This window comes from Leucopleurus acutus (genome assembly GCF_964270905.1).
Source record: "Leucopleurus acutus genome assembly, chromosome: 2".
Classification (NCBI taxonomy): Eukaryota; Metazoa; Chordata; class Mammalia; order Artiodactyla; family Delphinidae; genus Leucopleurus; species Leucopleurus acutus.
The window spans coordinates 131,416,266-131,438,392 of NC_139143.1; the positions used below are offsets into that span (position 1 = coordinate 131,416,266).

Genomic DNA, 22,127 nt, shown 5'->3' on the forward strand with positions numbered 1-22,127 from the left:
ATAATTCAAAAATATACATGCACCCCAATGTTCATTGCAGCAGTATTTACAATAACTAAGATATGGAAGCAAGCTAAATGTCCATCCACAGTGGAATGGATAAAGATGTGGTACATATATACGATGGAATATTACTCTTTGGCCATAAAGAAGAACGAAATGATGCCATTTACAGCAATATGGATGGGCCTAGAGATTGTCATACTAAGTGAATTAAGTCAGACAGAGAAAGACAAATATCGTATGATATCACTTATATGTGGAATACAAAAAGATGATACTGATGAACGTGTTTACAAAGCAGAAACAGACTCAGACTTTGAAAACAAACTTATGGTTACCAAAGTGGGAAGGTGTGTGTGGAGGGAATGAATTAGGAGTTTGGGACTGACATATACACACTACTATATATGGGATACATGGTCAACAAGGACCTACTATACAGCACAGGGAACTCCACTCAATATTCTGTAATAACATATATAGGAAGAGCATCTAAAAATGAATGGATATATGTGTAACTGAATCACTTTGCTGTACACCTGAAACTAACACAACATTTTAAATAACTATACTCCAATATAAAATAAAGATTAACTTAAAAAAATAAAATAAAATAAAATATTGGTGTTGATTTTGATATAACGAATAATTCTAGAGTCTGCTAAATTCTACTGCAATTTAGGCACTTTCAAATTTTCTTTCAACACATCTACATGAACATGAACATCTACATGAAGGTATAATAGAGTTATAAAATATATTGGGAATGTTTTTGATGATAGATTACTGTAATCATATCATTCTGACAGAGTTAAAAAATTGAGTGGTGTTGCTATAACAGGATTCTTTCTATCATAGTTTGATTTAAGAAAACAAGGTTCCGTAGAATTGATTCTAAACTCTATTTCATGTGAGCAGATAGCATCCTTATTTGCACAAGAAGGTTTTTGCATGTGTCTAGATAAAGCCACCTCATTAAGACATCCATTATTATCTATGTAAAGCAATAAAAAAGTTCAATATTTATCAAAATGTATGATATACATGATTTAATCAGTTGTATACTATTAATGATTGTAAAAATAAATTCCTCCATAATATTTTTTATACTTAGATCCTTCCAGTCATAAGAATTTTTATACTCAATTTACATATTTAATTTTACTTCAGAGAAGATAAGGTATCAAAAGATTTTAATTTTTAAAAAATTTAGATTAGAATCAAATTATATAGCACAAGTGGAATGAAAATATGAGTTTGAGGAGAAAGAGCAACAATGTAGCATTTTTTTAAAAAACAGATCTTGTTCATCTTTTAAAAAAATGACTGATAGTGAATATCAAATCACTATGTTATTTAGATTTTCTTGGATGCATTTAAAAGTGAGAATTAACACATTTAAAAGTGAGGATTAACAGTTTTATCTTAAAATATCCATGTTTATAGTAATCAGAAATTATAATTTTTGCAAAGACCTTAGCTTACAAAAAATATTTTAGGGCTTCCCTGGTGGCGCAGTGGTTGAGAGTCCGCCTGCTGATGCAGGGGACACAGGTACGTGCACCGGTCCGGTCCGGGAAGATGCCACATGCCGTGGAGCGGCTGGGCCCGTGAGCCATGGCCGCTGAGCCTGCACGTCCGGAGCCTGTGCTCTGCAACAGAAGAGGCCACAACAGTGAGAGGCCCGCGTACCGCCAAAAAAAAAAAAAAAAAAAAATTAGGTGACAATTTAAAAACATGCAATAGTTTACATAGAACCTATTAGTTTCTATTTAGTTTATATAGAAAATCATTTTATGGACCTTAAAAGCAAAAAGAAAACAATTGCTCACCTTAACTTCATCTCACTGAGTCTGGGAAGATCACTGTGCTCATGCAATCTGCAAATAGAGATTCATAATCATGTCCTAGAGTTATGAGGAAAATTAACTCATAAAACCTTAAAATAATTACAAAGTATTTTCATGTATATTTTTCCTTATAACTTTATAAATCTATCTGCCATGCAGAGTCTCATTTAATCTTATACCAAAATAGGAATTAGTACAAGTGGTGCTATCTCCATTTTGCAAATACGTGAGTAAGGCTTTAATAGAGTTACTTTAATTGAGTCCAGTTACTTGCCCAAAACTATTGCTAGTAAACCAGGGACTTGGTATCTAAACTTAAGTTTTGAGTGTCAATATAACTTAAAAAAAAAGGCAGTAACACTGAAACTCTCTTTTTCTTAACGTGCTCTGCCTATAAGAGAAGGAAGTACAATAAAAAATAATATTTTCTGGAAGTTCAAGGAAGGTAAAATAGGAGAAGTACTTTAAGGTATGACATTCATTTATCTGCAAAATTATTTCTTGTGAACCAGCCCTGGGCTATGGCAATATAGATAACTAACACTTTGCTCTATCAAGCCAGGCTCTATGAATGCCTTTTTTTTTCCTCCTTCAAATTATATTTTATAGCACAAAGGGATTTTGGTCATTGATGATGGTGGTAGTTTGTTTTGTTTTAAATATCAAGTTAACCATAGGAAGGTGGATTGAAAATAATTATCCTTAATTACGTACTTACCGTGTATCTGGCTCCATCCTGAGCACATTTAACAAACAAATCCTCATTACAATCTTATCAAATAAATAATATTACTAATCCCATTTTACAGGTGAGAAAACTAGGGTAAATTAATTTGCCCCAGGTTCCACTGCTAGTGCACAAGAAAGGTAACATTTGAACTCCAATATTAACTATAATTGATCACTACATTATGCTGCTTCTCGAGGACCAATAATTTGTCCCTGTGATCTAACAAAAACTTAAATATGACACTATTTTTAACTTTTAGCATATTTTGAGAAAATATAATCAGTTTAAATTTGTTTGCAGGAAGCAGATGAGAAAAAACCTACATTTTTCCCCCCTCTGGGATACGTTCCCTAATTTGTATTTTAAGGCATATCTCATATTGAAATATGGCTTAGTTTTCTCAAGAGAGGACAGGTAAATACGGATTAATGGCTACTTTAGCTAATGATCACAAGGCTGGTTTTAATTAATTGTGCTATGTAGCCATTCTTTATTCATAAAGTAAAATTTGTGCTCAGAATACCTTTTATTAGAAAAAAGGCAAGAAGAAAAATCCATCGGTGACCAGTAGAAAGTTTAAAGGTCAACATTAAGCAGAGAGAGAAAGAGGAAATAATTATTTTTGTTTTTTAAATATCTGTATTTACTGATGCTGTAAAGTGGCATATACTTAATTAATTTGACAAAATAGTTGAGTTTAGAACATTTCTGTATAGCCATTTGCTGTTTCTTATTTTATCATCTGTATTTATATGAAAATAGAATACTTTCCAAATGATTTAAACACAAAGATGTTTACTGGAAGGAAGTAGGTGTTTGATGGAAGGGAGTAGAATTGCTGGTATTGTTTTTGGTACAGGATTCCATGTGTTTTTTTCCCTTGTTTTAAGAGTGAGATGTCTGTATCTAGCTCCATCCCTAAGAAGATGGGATAAAGAGGCTTGCCTGGAGCCTAGAGCATTATCTCTTCACTTCTCTGGACCTGGCTGCATTCTCCTTCTCTGATATTGCTGTTTTAAACACCTCCTGCATGCATTCTGAATGTAGTGTTCATTCCCTTTATAGCTCCTGAGGTGAAAGTCCAACTTCTCCAGGAAGCATCTGCCAGGGAGATAGCACTGCAGACAGAATTCTCCCCACAGCGGTTCAGAGGCCCTGCCAGTTAACAAAAATCTTGAAGCCCTTACAGATCCAAATATCTCACATTTAAGTCCATGTGGGAGAAAGCAAGTGGTTTAGTTGAATTTAAAAAGTAGAAATGACAAAGAAATTTCCAGTTTGATTCCTGAGTAAGGCCGTTTGAACAGAGCTAGTCTTAAACTAACTTTTCAAATATGTAATTCCTCTTCCTTTTTACATTCTCTGCCTCATTTATCCATCCTGAATTCATGCATGCACCATTTTTAATGTAGAGATAATAAGACCTACCTACCTCTCAAAATGCTTTTGTGAGTGTTAAATGAGATCATATATGAAAGTATTTTCCATACCACTTAACCCATAGCATTCAGCAAATGGAATTTCTTATTATTATCAAGACAAGACGATCATAATTAGACTTTAGTAATAGGCCAAAAATGTCAGTACGTTGCACAAAGACTTTCCTACTTTCTTTAGTCAATATATAGGCTTTCTTTCACTCTATCCATGCCTATTTTACTTAATAAATGTTAATTCATATGTTGAGTGATTTACAAATAATGTATTGAAACACCCTAAAAGTAAAAATTCCTTGGCATTGCCTCTTCTAAACATCGTCAGACAGGCTAAAGTGGAAGCTTGACTTAAATGAGACAATGAAAAGAAAAAGATAAAGCAATTTGTAGTATTATAGAAAAGCATGGTTTGATTATCAGTTAAAATGAGTGATTTCAATGTCTGGAATTTAGAGATTAATCCCAAACCAAATTTTGATTATTTCTTAGGCATTTAATATGTTGGGTTTTATATACGTATATATACACATACATGTATATATGTATATATATACATATTATATATATATGTTTTAAAAAATACAGACACTATAAATTTTGCATTAAAATAAGACTTAAAGGTATGAATTAATACCATTGCCTGATCACATTAAAGTTCATTTATTTCATTAATTAGGTATAGAATGTATGAAAAAGCAATAAAAAATTTTTTTTAAAGCTTTATTATTTTCAGTGTTCTTTTCTCTGTTTTACAATATCAAAAATACGTATGTTTGAGAATTTGCTGTTATAATTACATAGTAGCTCATAACTTTCAATCTCTTATCCAGGACATTTTTAATATAGCTTTATTATTACAAAGATGTACTAGAGTAAAATGTATAGAAAATCAATTTCTTTCTCTTACAAAATAAGAAATCAACGTTATTTGGGTTTTTTTGTTTTTTTTGTGTGTGTGTGTGCTACCATGTAAAAAGTAAAATGTGCTGGGCTTCCCTGGTGGTGCAGTAGTTGAGAATCTGCCTGCCAATGCAGGGGACATGGGTTCGAGCCCTGGTCTGGGAAGATCCCACATACCGCAGAGCAACTGGGCCCGTGAGCCACAATTACTGAGCCTGCACGTCTGGAGCCTGTGTTCCTCAACAAGAGAGGCTGCGATAGAGAGAGGCCCGCGTACCGTGGTGAAGAGTGGCCCCTGCTTGCCACAACTAGAGAAAGCCCTTGCACAGAAACGAAGACCCAACACAGCCATAAATTAATAACTTAATAAATTTAAAAAAAAAAGTAAAATGTGCTCAACATGGCATATTTCCCATTCTAAAAATAAATGTACATGTGTCATTAATATTACTTACATACTTATGCCTGGAGGTTTAATGAAGTTAAATAATAAGGTTATTATGATACATTACAAATTTCCATAAACAAGTCATAAGTTACATAACCTCTCTGTACCTCACTTCCTTCGCTGTAAAATCGGCAAAATGATAACTTGACGGTACCTATCACAAAGGGTTGTTGTGAAGATTGAATGAGAAATAGATATCATGTGCTTAGAACAGTATCTGGCAGATAGTAATGTTAGTATATATATTATTAGCTACAAAATAGTATTGAACTGTTACCTGCAGAAGTGCATTTCTCACTTAGAAATCTCTTTAAATATATTTTGAAATATAATTTTCACCATCTAGAAGGATGAGTGCTTCATTAAATAAGTTCATTAGACAAATTGATGATTCTTTGAAAATCCACAATTTGAAATCCAAATTATGGATTTCCCTTGACAAAGTCATGCATGCCCTACACTTGCCAAAATAGAAAGATAATAGGAAGCATTTCACCCATAATATTATATATAAAGATATTATTGTCTAGTAAATACTACATGTTATATAATATACATGTATACATGTATGTTTATAATTATCTGTATCCATATTCATATCTATACCCATATCAATATCTATTATATTATCCAAGGAATAACTGGCATGAAAGACATTAAGAAGAGAACAACCTTAAAAACAAAGGCAAGTGGGTGAGGAGATGGAATTTGTTCTGTTCTATTTAATCTCTACTTTACTTTTCTTACCTCATATTGGCCTTGAAACCAGGATATCAAAGCTCTCTTTGTATGCAGAATTAGCATGGAGGTTGTATGATGTTCTGAATTTTTTAATTTTTTCTGTGTGCTTTTGAAAGTTCTTCTGTCAAATTTAGAACTTTGTGATATGATGAAAAGACAGCTGTGAAGGTAGCTGGCCAATCCCTTCATAGGTAGATCATTTTCGCATGGTTTAGCTTTGATTCCAAGGGAAATTGTACTTTTCTTCTCTTATTAGTTAGTACCTTTAATAGGGGCTTTCATTAATCAACACGTCTTGAGAAAAGCTGGTCTTTCTCCATCGAGCGGAATAAATCCTGCTGTGTGGGGTAATGGTAATGGCGCTAAGGCTTATGTTTTTGGAATGTGTTACAGGGAACTTAGAGATATGAAAGGAAAAAATCATTCTTCAGCAGCCACAGACTTAATTTCTTAATCGAGTTTAAAAAATAATAAATAACCAAATATGCTAATTTCCACTAAGCTCTCTGATGTCCACCTTTCAGATTTAATCACCACAGGAGATAGTGTCACAGAGAGAGTCTGTTAGAATTACTCCAACATCATTTTGTTCAACTAGCACCTCACCAAGTGGGACTTTATACCCTCAAAATAAGGACCTGCCTGATACGTACAAATGTCATTTATAAAGGAGCTCCTTAAAAGATTTCAGAAGCAGCAGTGCCAGTCTTATTAGAAAAGCATTAACTATCTTAAGCCTGGGTTTAAATAAATAACAATCTTGAACAAAATGAAGTATTAAAGCTATTTTCTATACATTTTCCAACAACCAGATGTTTGGAACTATGTTACACAACATCCAGATGATTGAAAATTTAAGTGTTTGTCATGATATTTGTCTTGGTGTTAGCACAGCTTATGCTGAAGAGTGTATTTTTGGAACTGCTTCAGTCATCTCCCTATAAAGTAGGTTGTCTAGAAGATTGTTTTAAGTGGGGGGGAAAAACTTTCAAAAAAAGCTGTGCCATACTCAATTAAAGGATATATTCATTATTAAACATTTTATTCAGATTATTTCATTATCTAGACTTCAAAGGGATCCTAACATCACTAGCTGTTAAAACGTTCTATTTGGAAGTCCAGAGATGAAAAATGATCCAAGTTTTTGACCCGAGAACTATTGCTTCATCCTACTCTCATCAGTGATCTGATCATCTTTGCTTTACCAACCTCTCTCTCACACATTAATTTCTCCATCCTAAACAGGAGAACCCCTCACCTTTGCTACTGTGTAACTTTGCTACTGTGTAATATATTATGCAGACTTCTTGGGGAGGAGAGTTCCAGGCAGAAGAAGCAGTAAGAAATGCCAACTTCCTGGGGCAAGAGCAAGTGTGATTTGTTGGAAGCACAGCTGGAGGCCCAGAGTCTAGAGCAGAGTAAATGGGAAAGAGTGGGAACTGACAAGGTCAGAGAAGCATCAAGGGGCCAGATTACATAGGATGATTGGTCACTATAGGGATTAAGAATTTTTCTTATGAGTGAAATAGGAAGGCTTAGAGTTGTCGATGATCTGATTTAAACTCTAAAGTTCATTCTGTTTATTGTGGGGAGAACAAGGTCAAGGGCAGAAGCCAGATACCCTCAGACAATTATAATAATCCATTATAACAACAATTTAATTACTATATTTTCACTTCCTGTTCTTTATGATGGTTAGTCATGAATATAATTTATCATCCTTGCTAAATTATAAATTCTGTGTGGGCAAGGATTCCAACAGATTATATCTTTACACATTAGTGTTCTTCAACTAAAAAAAAAAGTTTGATACCCAAAGAGTACAAGATGAAATTCTCACCACTTCTGTCCTTTTCCCACCCTCCCTCTCCCCTCTATCATACCCTAAATACTTTCCTTCTTTCCAGAATTTCTTCTTAATACAGCATACACATATCTAGCAGTACCTCTTTGTGTACATGAAAGAAACAAAAACAAAACCAAAAACAAACTAGGGGGGAAGTGGAGAACAAAGAGGAGGTAGATAGATAGGAGACAAAGTCCTTTTTCTCAAGGAATCATATGTGTATATGCCTATTTCATATATTTTACATAATCATCTTATAGTTGAGCTTAAAACTACATATAGTATGTATAAGTATCTTGTGTTTTTATAAAAATAGAAAGTCATTCCTAGGCCTTGCTATTCACAATTTGTAAAATTCCATATATGGTAATTTGAGTTATTTAGGTTCTACTTCAGTAGTGTAATCTGAGAATTGCTCTACAGAAGTCCAAGGAAATAATACCCCAATTTTCTTTTTTTCCCTGAGTCTCTTTCAAGGGTCTTCCTAACGTATGTCTTGAAAAGCTTTGGGTTGGGACCAATAATAATTATGGAAGATAGTTATCCAAGCCGAGGAGACACAAAGAGCCCCCCCCTTTTTTTTTTCATTTTTCTTAGTGAAGAAGTTAGAATCTCTTCTTCTGTGAAGGTCCTTGGCATGCCAGAACAGAGGAATAGTGCTTATGCTAAGATTACGAGTTAAAACCCAGATCAGGTCTATGAAAGCTTTAGTATCTAAATACTAGTTACTCGCTGTGGTCTTCCTGATACCGCCCCCCCCCCCAAATAAAGGTAAAGCTGCTGCTGTCTCTAGGGAAGGGGAAATGCCAGGCAGAGTGTTCTAAATCAGACTTTCATGGTAAAATATCCATTAATGATTAATTTTCTGCTTCCTTTAGAATAGGACAGGTTAAGCAGTTGGTCACATTCAATAAATAAGAAATTACTTGCAGTAATGTCTGCAACATTCTAATCATCTGCCCATTTCTGAAAACTATTTTAAAAGTCTTTGATCTGCATTACGGTGAAAATGACATTGAATGTGGAAATAGAAGGCTTGATTATGAATTCAACTTTGCCATCCACTAACAGTGTGGCTTGGGCAAGTCATTTAACCACAAAATTCCATTTATATTCTAAGGATGAATTGAGCATAGCAATCTATACCTCACAGGGTTGTTATGAGCACCAGATAGGAAAAAGTGTGAAGGCCACAAATGCAGAGGTCACACAATAAACATTTGATGAACCCAGATATTAAATACAGACAGCGGAATTATCATAATCCTAGTAGTGGTATTTCAGTGTTCTATGCTATACCAGTACACATGTGATCTTGTGAAATGGGAACTATGTCCCCTGTATCTTCTTTCTGCATGTTATTAAGAATGACAATATACTATAATTGTTTAATTATGTCATTAAAGTGGGTTTTATTTTCTTCATTAAATACATCAGGAAAAGCTTTTCAATTAACAATGACCTTTATGACTTCTACTAGTTTGTATTCTATAGATGCTGAAGCTGACTGCAAATTAGATTCTGCAATGTACCTTGTTCCTTATTTTTTCACCCACTGATTAGTTTGATACAGTTGGCAGCAGCCTACCCTGTTGCTTTCAGCTTGCAATTTTGTAGCAATCTCAAAACACTGTGTTCAATCCCCCAAGGTGTTCTGTAGAAATGCTGTCAAACTATTTCGATGTATGTGTATTTTCATTCTGTAGCTGTGCTTTGCACTCATTTAAGAGAACCAGTCTTTAATTTGTATCAGAACGTTTTCAGGTTGAAACTTAGAATGCCAGTCCTCAGCAAAATCACTGATATATGACCACAGCCTTCTGTTCTAAATCTTGATATGACTGGCTCCTATTAGATACAAAGCTATATTTTTAAATTTTGTTATAGAATACAACTCTGAATAAATGGCTTCAAATTTGGCCTTAAAATCTAATAGTAGTCATCATGCTTGCTATTATCATCTAGCTCTAGTTTACCTTTCCAATTTTGTCTCTCATCCCTCCTATCTTATATCCCATGCTTCTCTGTACTTCCTTAAAATGCCTGGCTGTCTCTCTCACCTTTCCCGGGAGTTATCTGCATATAGCACCTCTGTCTAGAACACCACATCTTCCACTCTTCATCTCTTTATCTCAGGCATTTTTCTATTCTAGAAAGCCTTTTTCTGTACTCACAACAACCTTTCTAAGTCAAGTAACCCTCGTTTGTCTCTCATGTACCTTGTGCCTGATTTCATAAAAATATTCTTCTTTCTGTATAGTATTAATTGGTTGGCTTAATTAGATTGTCCTCCTTAGTAGACTAAAAGTTTTGGAGAGCAAAGGCAATACTCTTTGAATCCATGAATAGTAGATGCTCCATACGTGTTTTTGTTGGATAAATGAATGCTTTCTGGAAAAACTATTGGTCAGTTTATTGAAAAGACTGCAAGAATTTGCTACTAAAAGTATTATATTAGCCTCGCTACATTTAATTACAACAGCAATATTATCAGTGAAATGCAGTTCATAGTTTCAGTGTACGGGTCTACTGCTCTGCAAATGCAGGTAATTTTAAGAATAAACATGTATATGGTGCCATTCTGTGCTTTATGTATCTGGCACATTATATTCAGAATTGGATTGCATTAAACCGGGCTAGCTCATGAACCTATTCTACTTCTTATAATTTCAAAGAAAGAAATGTGTTTTAATGTTGAAATTGTTATTTGAACTAATTTAACCTTATTTAAATTTACTTGTCATCCAGACAGAATAAAAAAGGATTTTGACTGGCTTTGAATTAAAATACACACACACACACACACACACACACACACACATACACACTTAAAAAACGAAACTAAACCAAAGTGTAGGAAGGTATTGTTTCATATTTGCTTTGGGAATGAAAAATGTACCAGTGTGTTCATGTCTCCTGTGTTTATAACTGATGTTTGCATTTGATGCAGTGCCATAATTCAGCATATGGAAATACACTCAGAACAAAGATAATATTGTCTCTCATTTTCATTTTGATTAATAATGTTCTGTCTCTGGTAATTTGTAGGTGTTATTTGGAAGATGGAGCTTCAAAGGGTGCCTGGCTGAACCGGTCAAGTATTATTTTTGCGGGAGGTGATAAGTGGTCAGTGGATCCTCGAGTTTCAATTTCAACATTGAATAAAAGGGACTACAGCCTCCAGATACAGAATGTAGATGTGACAGACGATGGCCCATACACATGTTCTGTTCAGACTCAACATACACCGAGAACAATGCAGGTGCATCTAACTGTGCAAGGTATGCATTTCCATGTCTGCTATGCTTAGAAATATTCAATATTTAGATATCAAAATGACTGAGAGGTAGCTGACAATGTTGAAAGATATGTTGTCATTGTCTTCAGGGATTTATGTTCCTAGATTCCATTAAGTATAATGGCTTTTATAGGCATACAAATCCCCACTTACTGAGATCAAAAATTATCCATTAACATCACATTATGATTATTTTGTATATGATTCATTTTGTATCTTCCTATGAGTCACCCCTTCAATAAATCTTTAAGAACCCATTGTTGGTACATTAAAATAAATTTTTGATAGCCTATGATGGCTACATTAAAATATTAGAACTTCTTGAAATATGAATAATAACTCTTTAAAAGTAATCCTCAAGCTTTCCAACACTCTGTCTCAATTCAGCTTCTATTTACTTTGATTCAAGTCACAATGAAAAGAAGCAGCCTTCTAGAATTACTTTATTTAAATATAGAATAATTGAAAAAATATGGTTCACAATGCTTTATACTTTGATTTACTTTCAGTAGATCATAAATCATGCTAGCTAACTTACAATGTCCAAATATAAACAGAATCATCCAATTATTTTACTTTTCTTGCATACTAAAATATAAGCGCATATTTATCCTCAACACAAATACATTTCAAGGAAAATATAATTATAATGCTAGTAGAATAGAAAATGTGTATTTTTGCCCTTTTGCATTATATCCTCATGCTTTATAGATAAACCATGTGTTGGTTGCATAGAAATAGTATATTGTGGAACTCAAAATGACATTGCAGCATTTCTAAGTAAAATTAATAACAAATTATATGATAATGTAGTGCCAGTGAATGCATGTTTTATTCCTATCAGGAAAGCTGAATTTGCAAGTTAGTTGTATTATTTCTGAGTTTACCCTTCAAAAATCAACAGTAAATATTAATTTAGGTACATGGTTTACATTCAGAAAAGATTGTTATTCTACAACTTTATTAATTGAGCTTTATTTCCTCACATAAAGGTAAAACTGAATTCAAACAAAGCTTCAATTATTAGTAAATATTTTAACTTTGTGATAATGATTAAACTTATTAAACAATTAACTTTAAGAAGGAAAGTATAAATTGAAGAGTAAGGCAGTGAATTTCCTCAGTGGTTTTCCTTATTACAAATCATTGAAGACTTTGGTGATTTTCCTTATTTAAAAGCATATAAGAAAATAATAAAGTTTTCATAAAAGTCCATCTTCATTCAAAGATTATCCAGAGATTCCAGAGGGCAGTTTATCCAGCTTCAAAAAATGACATGAGATTACGAGACACAAACACATTTCTTCAGTTATCAAAGCCTAATTCTGTTCTCTTGTTTAGTTCAGTGCCTTTTGACTTGAGTTTCTAGTTCAAACACTGCAAAAAAATTTTATTACATGAGGAAAAGTACACTTTGATGGTAATATATTTGAGTCACTTGAGATAAAGACATTTTGCTTCTTATATGTTTAAACAATATACTTCTGAACACTAAAAATATCCCTCTTTCCTTTTTTCTATTCTCTTTTATTCCGTTAGGCCCATATTTTTTAACCAGACCCCAAATACATATATATATATATATATATATACATATATATATATATATATATATGCCCTGTTAATGAAAATGCTAATTTCCATAGAATTTCTTCATAACTTTATATTACATAGGTTGTTTAATACTGTACACAGTTTTAAAACTGTTACATGCCTTACTTTGGCACTCATTTTTGCTGGCCAGTATAAACTTTTGGGCACCATTTTAGGAAGAACATTTTACAAATGCACTTATTGAATTTTTTATCAGTATAATATTTTGTTCCTCTAGAAAAATATAATTTATGTTACTGTTTTGATGTGTGTGGTTGGGTCAAATTAAAAGCTAATAATTTTACAGTACTTATGAACATAAGTACTTATTAGAAGTTGATTGACATGTGGGCATTTTTCCATTTACATTAATAAAGTTCAGGGAACAAATTAATAGGCTTGTCAGTCAATTCAAGAACTAAATAAATATCTTAAAAAGTCAAACCCTACTTAAGCTACATTTCCTCTCAATGAACAAAAATAAACTGATGTGCACATTTCTTCAGTCTCTAAATTTGTTAGGTTGTCTGATACTCAGGAGTATTTGGATAATTTTGAAATATATGTTCGTTGCCTAATAATTTGTCAAGCCTTGATTCAACAAGATAAAGAAATTTAGCAAGTGAGAGAAAGCTATTTATTAATCAATGACATTATCAATCAATAATGTCAAACACACATTGGCTGGTAAAAACAAAGCTCATCTTTAATTGTTGAAACTATGTACTCAAGGGAGCTATTTTTAAAAAGTCATTTTAGAAAGGGGATAATCAAAAGGATATCTTGCCCACACAGACTTTGCGCATGGGAAATTTGTTTATGTTATTGATTCCTCAGAGCTATTAATATCAATAAATGGAATAATTGGGGAGAAAAGACACTGGAGTAGGAGTTGGAAAACCTGGATTCCAATCCTGAATTTTCCCTCACGAAATGGGTAATTCTCAAGCCTCTCTAAACTTTAGTTTTCTCATTTGAAGGAAGAGGATTCAGATCAGAAAATCTTAAGGTCTGTTCTAGTCAAAAGCAAAAAGATCAATGACAGGGGGAAAAAAATCCACTGTGACTGTTTGCTTTTGATTTGAAAGGGAAAAAGTTTTTTAAGTTAAAACATGAAAAAATAATTTCATAACACTTGTACTGAGAACCATGCAAACTAATTTTTACACAGTAGCGCCTTCTAATATTTATTCTGCAAGTGTGCTTTATTTATCTCCATGTTTTTCTTTCACCAACCGAGCTGAACAATGTATTTGAAGAATACATTTGAAGAATGTATTTGAACAATGTATTTGAAGAATGTGGTGAATTGGAGTTTTGCTTCAAGGGGGTGGAAACTGGCTGATAGATTTAGTAAGAAAATAAATTTTTCATCACCTGTATATAGCGCTGTTAAATCAAGTTACCTAATTGTCAGGTGTTTCAAATCATGTGGTGTAGCATTTACTAAGAGTATCCTTCCTGTTCATGAGTATAAAAATGTATGCAGCTTGAATACTTGTTATGAAGGGAGATCCCTATTACAATACTGTTTTGAAATGAAACATAAAATGTAAATGCTTTCCATTCAAAAATATAACACAATGGTTTCTACTTTAAGTCCATGTCTAGAGTCTAAGTTGTATGCAGCACAAAATAGACACCCCAAAATATTGTATAATAATTGAATATACATACAACAGCCTCAGCCAACACCTCGACTGCAGCCTTGTGAGACTGAATAGTTACGATGTGCCAGGACAGAAACTGAAATAATAAGTGTATATTGTTTTAAGATACACACACACGCACACACACACACACACACACACACATACACATACACATACACAAACACATTCACACACACACAATATATGGAACGTTTATCATTCAACTCATGCCCTTCCAGGGAGATATACTCTAGGTTTTCTCTAGGCAGGATAGAAGGAGGGATGACTAGCACATAAGCCTATGAGCAAAATAATTTCTCAAGGGTGGTTTAACTTGTTGAGTGTGTCCTAATTTCCTCAGGGTATTTTACTTACCTAAAATATTTGTGATAGACAGGGTGCTATGCTTTCCTTTTCAAGGATGGGCTTGTGTTCCTAGCTGCTGTGAGTGCCATCAGCAGACAGCATATAGTGGTCAGCCCTTTCAAAGTTAGCCTCAGCTGTAGAGAGGCAAAGCCTAGTTCTGCCTAGAGCAACAACGTCTGATGACTGATTAAAGCCGGGAGTATAAAAGCCTCTCCCTTCCAGCCTGAGGAGGATAACTCTGATGGGCTATTTTGGCTTGAGAACAGCTGAAGCTATTGAATAGCATCCACTACAGCTCAACTTCTTGCTCTGTTCAATCCTACCTTCTTCTTTTTCCTTCTCCAGCTATTTATCACAAGACTATTCCCTAATAAATATCCTAATTTTACATTCCATATCCTTTCAACTCAAAGATCCATAACTATGACCATGTAGATCCTTGCCTCTGGCTTAGTCATCGTTTAGAGAAAATCTTCGTAAAGTGGAAAGACAACACATTCAAATACCATTCATTATTAACATTGTTTTACATTGGTTGGGAATTTAAAGTGGCTTATACCAAAGTATTTAGTACACCAAGGCAATTAGGAGAAATCAGAAGCAAAAGATAAGGTAAGAAGAATAGGATGCAGTCAGATGTAATAGATTATTACATTTTTAAATATAATATATAATGTATTAAATGTATAAAATTTTTGCCATGATTTCTATATATTGTTAGAGCTTGGTAAAAATTTTAGTTCTAAGATTTCTAGCACCCAACACAGAAAGAGAAATTAACAAGATGCTAATTCAATAACAGTGACATTGCTTTTTGATTATTCCTTAATCTATGAGTAAATTTTAGAGCCTATCCTTCCTGAGTCAAACTTTCACAAATATTATTTATCTCAGTGGGTCTTTGAATAGGAATTCAGGTACAGATAGTTCAAAATTATACTTACCAATGAATATCTGGAGAGCAATTATTCTATGTGGCCACAAGTTTAGAGCCATATTCTTTAAAGACCAGCATATCTTAATCAAATGCTAACATCCTTTTTATGAATATTAAAGCCCACACAAGGAACACACTGGCAGAGAAAGACACCACACTTCTGCTCCAAGTTGAGCTGGCTGGCAATAACGCAGCATCACAGGACATGGGCCCGCCTTCCTCAAAAGACCCAAAGGGGAGAAAAGCTATAATGGTCCAAAAAGTATGGTAAAATACCACATCCATTAGAAAACTCAAGTCATTGTTCTTCAACAGTAAATACTTCAAACTTTTCAAAAAGCTACAAAAGGAAACCAAAGAAAAATATTAGCACTAAGAAAAGTTTAACAGAGCCCATAGATGTCAAAATAGGTAATGTCTGAATGCAATAATGGTTTAGGACAAAGCCCTCAGACTGGCTCCCACTCTGTTTTATTCAATCTCTATTTATACCTGTGGGGGAGATTAAGATTTTATATAGGAACCCCAATTTTGGACCTACTTTAAAACACAAAGAAGTGATAAAGACCCAAAGCATATATTCTTAATATTTTTAGTTGGGAAACAAATAATAAACCATCCAAAATAAAAATGGTTCCTGAACATAATTATGTTTCATTATCCCAGCCAAAGAACTTTTAGCTTTAAGGGATGTAACTTCATAGTATACTTATCAATAGTTGTAAAACATATTACATTAAAAATTATTATTTTAATTGACATATAATTGACATATAACATTATGTTAGTTTTAGGAATGCAACATAATGATTCCATATTTGTATATATTGTAAATGATCGCCACAGTAAGCCTAGTCAGCATCGGTTGCCATACATAGTTACAAATTTTCTTTTTCCTTGTGAGAAAATTTTAAGATCTACTCTCTTAGCAACTTTCAAATAGGCAATCCAGTATTATTAACTGTAATCACTGTTGATTTGCAACCTTGGGAGTTCCTCTGGTGAAATCCCAAACTATGTCACTGTACACAGAGGGCGAGGAGAGACCTAAGAAAGAGGCAGACCATTTCAGATTGGTAGGTGGCAGGTTTAAGAAACAAGGAAGCTTATATATGAGGCTTGTCTTGGCTGATCGCAAGACGAGTAGACCTCCAAACCGACCCGCTAGAATCTTAAAAGTTTATATATAGAGGCCTTAACAGGGTTCAGTCATGTATTCAGTTCAGATGGTCCTAACAACACATTGCTCTCTCAAGGCTGCATCATTGAAACGGCTCCTAGGGTGGAAAAGGTGGGCAGAACATACAGGATGGGGGGAGGGGGAGAGGAGCCTCAGATTGCCTGAGTCCAGCCCAAGGGTCAACCTGTTGTCATGTCCTTTCCATGACCTCGTCCAGCAGTCACCATGCGGTACATTATATCCCCATGACTTATTTACTTTAAGCTGGAAGTTTATACTTTTTTTTTTTTTTTTTTTTGCGGTATTGCGGGCCTCTCACTGCTGTGGCCTCTCCTGTTGCGGAGCACAGGCTCCGGACGTGCAGGTTCAGCAGCCATGGCTCACGGGCCCAGCCACTCCGTGGCATGTGGGATCCTCCCGGACCGGGCCAGGAACCCATGTCCCCTGCATCGGCAGGCGGACCCTCAACCACTGCGCCACCAGGGAAGCCCGGAAGTTTACACTTTTTAATCCCTTCACCTATTTTACCTTTCTTCTCTCCCAGCCACCAATCTGTTCTCTGAATTTATGAGCTCACTTTTGTTGTTGTTGTTTTTAGGGGAAAAAAATCACCAAAAATGAACTTAGTTTTTGTACAGGATCCATCTCTCTATTTCATTAACTTGATAACAGAGATAAATTTCTAAGATCACCTTATATATGATGATTAAATATATATTATCTGCTTATAAGAAAATATTAATCCTTTACTCTCTAAAATTAGGTAACAAGTGATATCAAATCATTGAGATCAAAGTTACGTGGGTAGGGGTGTACATACTCTTTGTCATTCCCTCTTCAGGGAATTCCTACCTATTCTACCATAAATCATTTTTTCTTACCCCAATTCACATTATGGAAAAGATCCTGTGGGTGGCAACATTCACTGAGTCTGTGCAGACTAATCAGTACCTGAATATAACAATCACTGGTTCAAAGACCAGTTAAGTAGGAGAAATGATATAAATAAGGTTGTATTAGTTCTTGCAGATTCTTCCCACAGTGATGTACTAGTAACAGTGGAACCTTACCTAACCTCCCCCCCATTTTTCTATTTATGTTGGTCTGAAATATACAGACTTGTACATTTGTAAGTTAGGAAGAAAATAATTTATAAGCTTTTTGGAGCATATCCCTCATTAGTTAATAGGACTGTCATTGTATTCCCCAGATAGTTTATCCAATGGAAACATTTAATCTGTTAATATATATGAGATAATAGTATTGACATCCAGAAAGATAATGGTTTGGTATCTAAACAGTTTAGAAAAATTATGCCTAATTTGTGAAATTTGGAAAAAAATAAATCCTTCAGGTGTCATTTGTGATCTAGACTTCAGCAAAATTATTCACTCAAACATACCTTCACAGAAAAACTCAGGTCCACTCATCTGAACTTAATATGAGCTAGGCCTTTTTAGGCAGTAAAATAATGCCTAAACCTTTAAAATTAATGTATTTTTCAGGTGGAGTATTTCATTTTTCATTTCAGATGTTCCAGTCTGACTAGAAATGCTATAGTTACATGGCACTGCATATCAGGCCAGCTTCTTGGAAAGCATTACCTCACTTTTATTTGTGCGTGTATTGACATTGATTAGGTTATTGGTGTAGCTATTAGGGTTCATAAGAAATAAAGTTAATTGAACTAATTTTTAGTGAACTTCTCTTTTGAATATTGGTACTTCTTACAGAATGAATATTTTCTTCTCTTCTAAATATTCTTTTTTCTTTTTTTTCTTTTATAGTCTTTAGAAAAGATTACTGGCCATTACTTTTCTGCAATTGAGATAAAAGCATTAGCAGAAAGAGAAGGTAGATTTCATTAAATAGTATTTTTCTTTGAAAAAGATTTTCTCTGTTAAGTGTAGTGATCATATATTCCTAACCAAAATTTAGTATATGAAGTTATATATATATATATATAGTTTAATACAAGAGATGTATTAGAACAGTATTGTAGATCAAAACTGTGCAAAATCCAAAATACTGCCTACTGTACACAGAGGGGATTAATAAGTTGGTGATATTTTCTTATAAACTTTCAATATGCTGCCCTTTGTGAATGAGAGAGAGATGGAAAGTGCAAGAAAAAATAATATTTATAGAAATTGCATACTGTTGAATTCCATCTGAACCACCCATTTTTCCTATAGAAGGAATTTCGTGAAAACTACTGCTAAATTTTGTGACTTGGTAACAACAAGAGGAGCAGTGTTAAAATTTGAATAAGCATCTTTTTTACTAGTGAATTGTGCCAGCAAGGAAGGTTGTACTTCAGTACATCTGTTCTACACATGACTTGGATCATTTTTTGAGGGGTAGCAGAAGAGGGACAAGGAAATCTCAAAACGTTGTATAATTTGTGGTCAGTGTTGCTGAGGAGCAACTCTGCTTTCCTTTGTCCTTCTCATAAAGGTTTAAGTTTTGAATCATATTGGCAAGTATTAAGTAAAAGGATACCTGAGAATGGGATGTATAAGAAGAGGAACAATATTTATTGCTCATTTTGAGACTGAGTAAATCAGTATTTCTGGTTTGGGTAACATAGTGTTAAAAATGCAATTTGAAAGTATTTTAAAATAGTTAACCCTTTAAGCAAGATATGCTGCCCTTTAAAAGTCCCTTCAATGATTGATGTGTATTCATTCTGGTTCTTGAAGCACATAGTTTGATAAGTATCTCAAGGCTCAGACTGATCATATTTTTATTTTCTTGGTAATTCTGTTTTGGATTTGTGTGTTGTATTTCAGAACAGTTATATTTGTTGCCTATCTTAGAGTATCTTTATTTTTTCCTAAAAAAAACCAAAGAAAACAACTGTGTAAGTAATACCTGTCAAATCCCAGTGCAATGTACACCATCAGTATGAAAATCTCTCTATAAATAAAAGATTACCAAGCTTTAGCTGGTCCACTTATTTTGAGAAACCTTGCAAATAAAATCAAGTCTGGTGAAATAATTTGTCTTCTCCTAGGAAATCATTACAATAGGATTTGATCTATGAAATGATTTTACTGTTTTCTTCTCCAAATTATGTGTACAATTACTACCAAGACAATTAGGATTTTGCCATTTTCATTAACTAAATTCTGAATGACATACCCCTTGTAACCTTTATGTAGGATAAAGATAAAATTTAGCAGAGGAGAAAATTTGAATCTGCTAATGATATTGTTTATCTTATGATTTGTAGCAGAACAATAAGAATTAATTATGTTTAGTGCCAAGAGGAAAATTGGCACAATTAAGACTGGTGACAAAGTTCAGTCTGCAGAATCAGAGTCACTCTATGTCCAGACACCTCTGTGCCCCATACCACTTCCCTCCCATTCCTTCAGCATTCCTTTAGTGATCTAGTAAGAGCAGTAGAGAGACACAGGAAAGGTGGATCGTGCACCTGCACTAAGCTGTCAGAGCTTGCTAACCCACATTAGTAGGTTTGAATCTAGACCAATGTTCTTAAACATTTTGTGTTCATTAACCTATTTGAAGATCTGATGAAACCTGCAGACCTGGTCTATAGAAAGTATATATACCCTCTACATTTTACAAACTTCTTTATGTGATCAGAATGCTCATGGACCCCCTAAATTTATCCATGGACTCTAATTAGAACCTCAGTTTACTCCTTGAGGGTGCGGACTGGGTCTTAATCCCTTTTGACTCCCAAACATCCAAGACAGTGCCTGACAAATATTAGGGACTCAATAGAGACTTATTGGTTGTACATGTGTATGTACTTCTTTCTCCCTGGCTTCATGCCAATCACTTTGCTTAAGCTGTAACTTAATGTATTGATGCTATCTTTAGGGCATAACACCAAGAATGCTGACATACAGGAAAATTTTTAAATTAAAAGGATTAGTTAGGCATTCATGACTTAGGTTGCTTATTTTTATTCCAGGTCATAGCACCCTTATCCTCTGCTAATCCCCATGTTTTCACAAATGCAGAATAGTGATTGCATATTGTAGTGAAAAAAATAATAAATGGGATACCAGCATTTTACAAAAAAAAAAAACTTTCTCCTAGCCATGTTATTTTGAGAATAAAAATATACTTTATATGGGACAGAGTTACTACAAAGATTATAGGCAAGGGTTCCTAATGCCAAACCCAGGTAAGGGGCTAACATTTTAAAAGGGCCAAGAATAACACAATTAGAATTTCCTCTCAGGTATTCCACTTATTCTTTCAGATGTTGATTTGAGCAAGTGGGTGTGAGGATGTGTTTTAAAATGGTATGTTGAAGACTTGAGAGAAGAGAGATTTCAGAGCTATTTGTCAGTGCAAAGTTAACACATGTATATTGTTTTCATCTACTTAGGACCCTACCTTGTAAAAGGTAGTCTGTTTTAAAAAGACATCTAGGGGCTTCCCTGGTGGCGCAGTGGTTGAGAGTCCGCCTGCCAATGCAGGGGACACGGGTTCGTGCCCCGGTCTGGGAGGATCCCACATGCCGCGGAGCGGCTGGGCCCGTGAGCCTATGGCCGCTGAGCCTGCGCGTCCGGAGCCTGTGCTCCACAACAGGAGAGGCCGGCCAGAACAGTGAGAGGACTGCGTACTGAAAGACATCTAGGGTTAACTCAGTTTAATTTTTCAAAAATGCTTGTGCAGTTCCACTTTAATTCAATACCCCACTTTAATTTAATACCTACTATGTACAAATAACTTTGCTAAAAATTGCACATGTATTCTTCCTTGTGGTAAGCAAAATAGTGGTCCCCAAATATGACCATGTCTCAAAGGGGAATTAAGATTGCAAATCAGCTGACCTTAAAATAAGGACATTATTTTGGATTATCCAGATGGGTCCAATGAAATCACGAAAGTGCTTAAAAGTGAAAGAGTGAGGCAGAAGAAGAGAATCAAAGGGAGACATGACTGTGGAAGTGGATCACAGTGATGGAATGTGAGAAGTACTCAAGCCACCACTGCTGGCTTTAAAGATAGAGGAAGGGGATCATGAGCAAGGGAATATGAGGACCCTCTAGAAGCTGGGAAAGTTAAGGAAGTGGATTATCCACTAGAGACTCCAGAAGAAAACAGCTCTGCCAACACCTCAATTTTCACTAAGAGACACTTATTTTGGACATCTAACCTAT

At 34.4% G+C, this 22,127-nt stretch overlaps 1 protein-coding gene across 1 annotated transcript in view; it reads left to right on the top strand.

Annotated features, from left to right (window-relative positions):
* NEGR1 (neuronal growth regulator 1) overlaps positions 1–22,127 on the top strand; it is a gene marked incomplete at both ends in the record, with an annotated part of 926,063 nt that overhangs the window by 392,196 nt on the left and 511,740 nt on the right. The window contains one exon of the mRNA XM_082863364.1: positions 11,003–11,235. Within this exon, the coding sequence (XP_082719490.1) occupies positions 11,003–11,235 (233 nt within the window). The remainder of the gene's footprint in view (positions 1–11,002; positions 11,236–22,127) is intronic.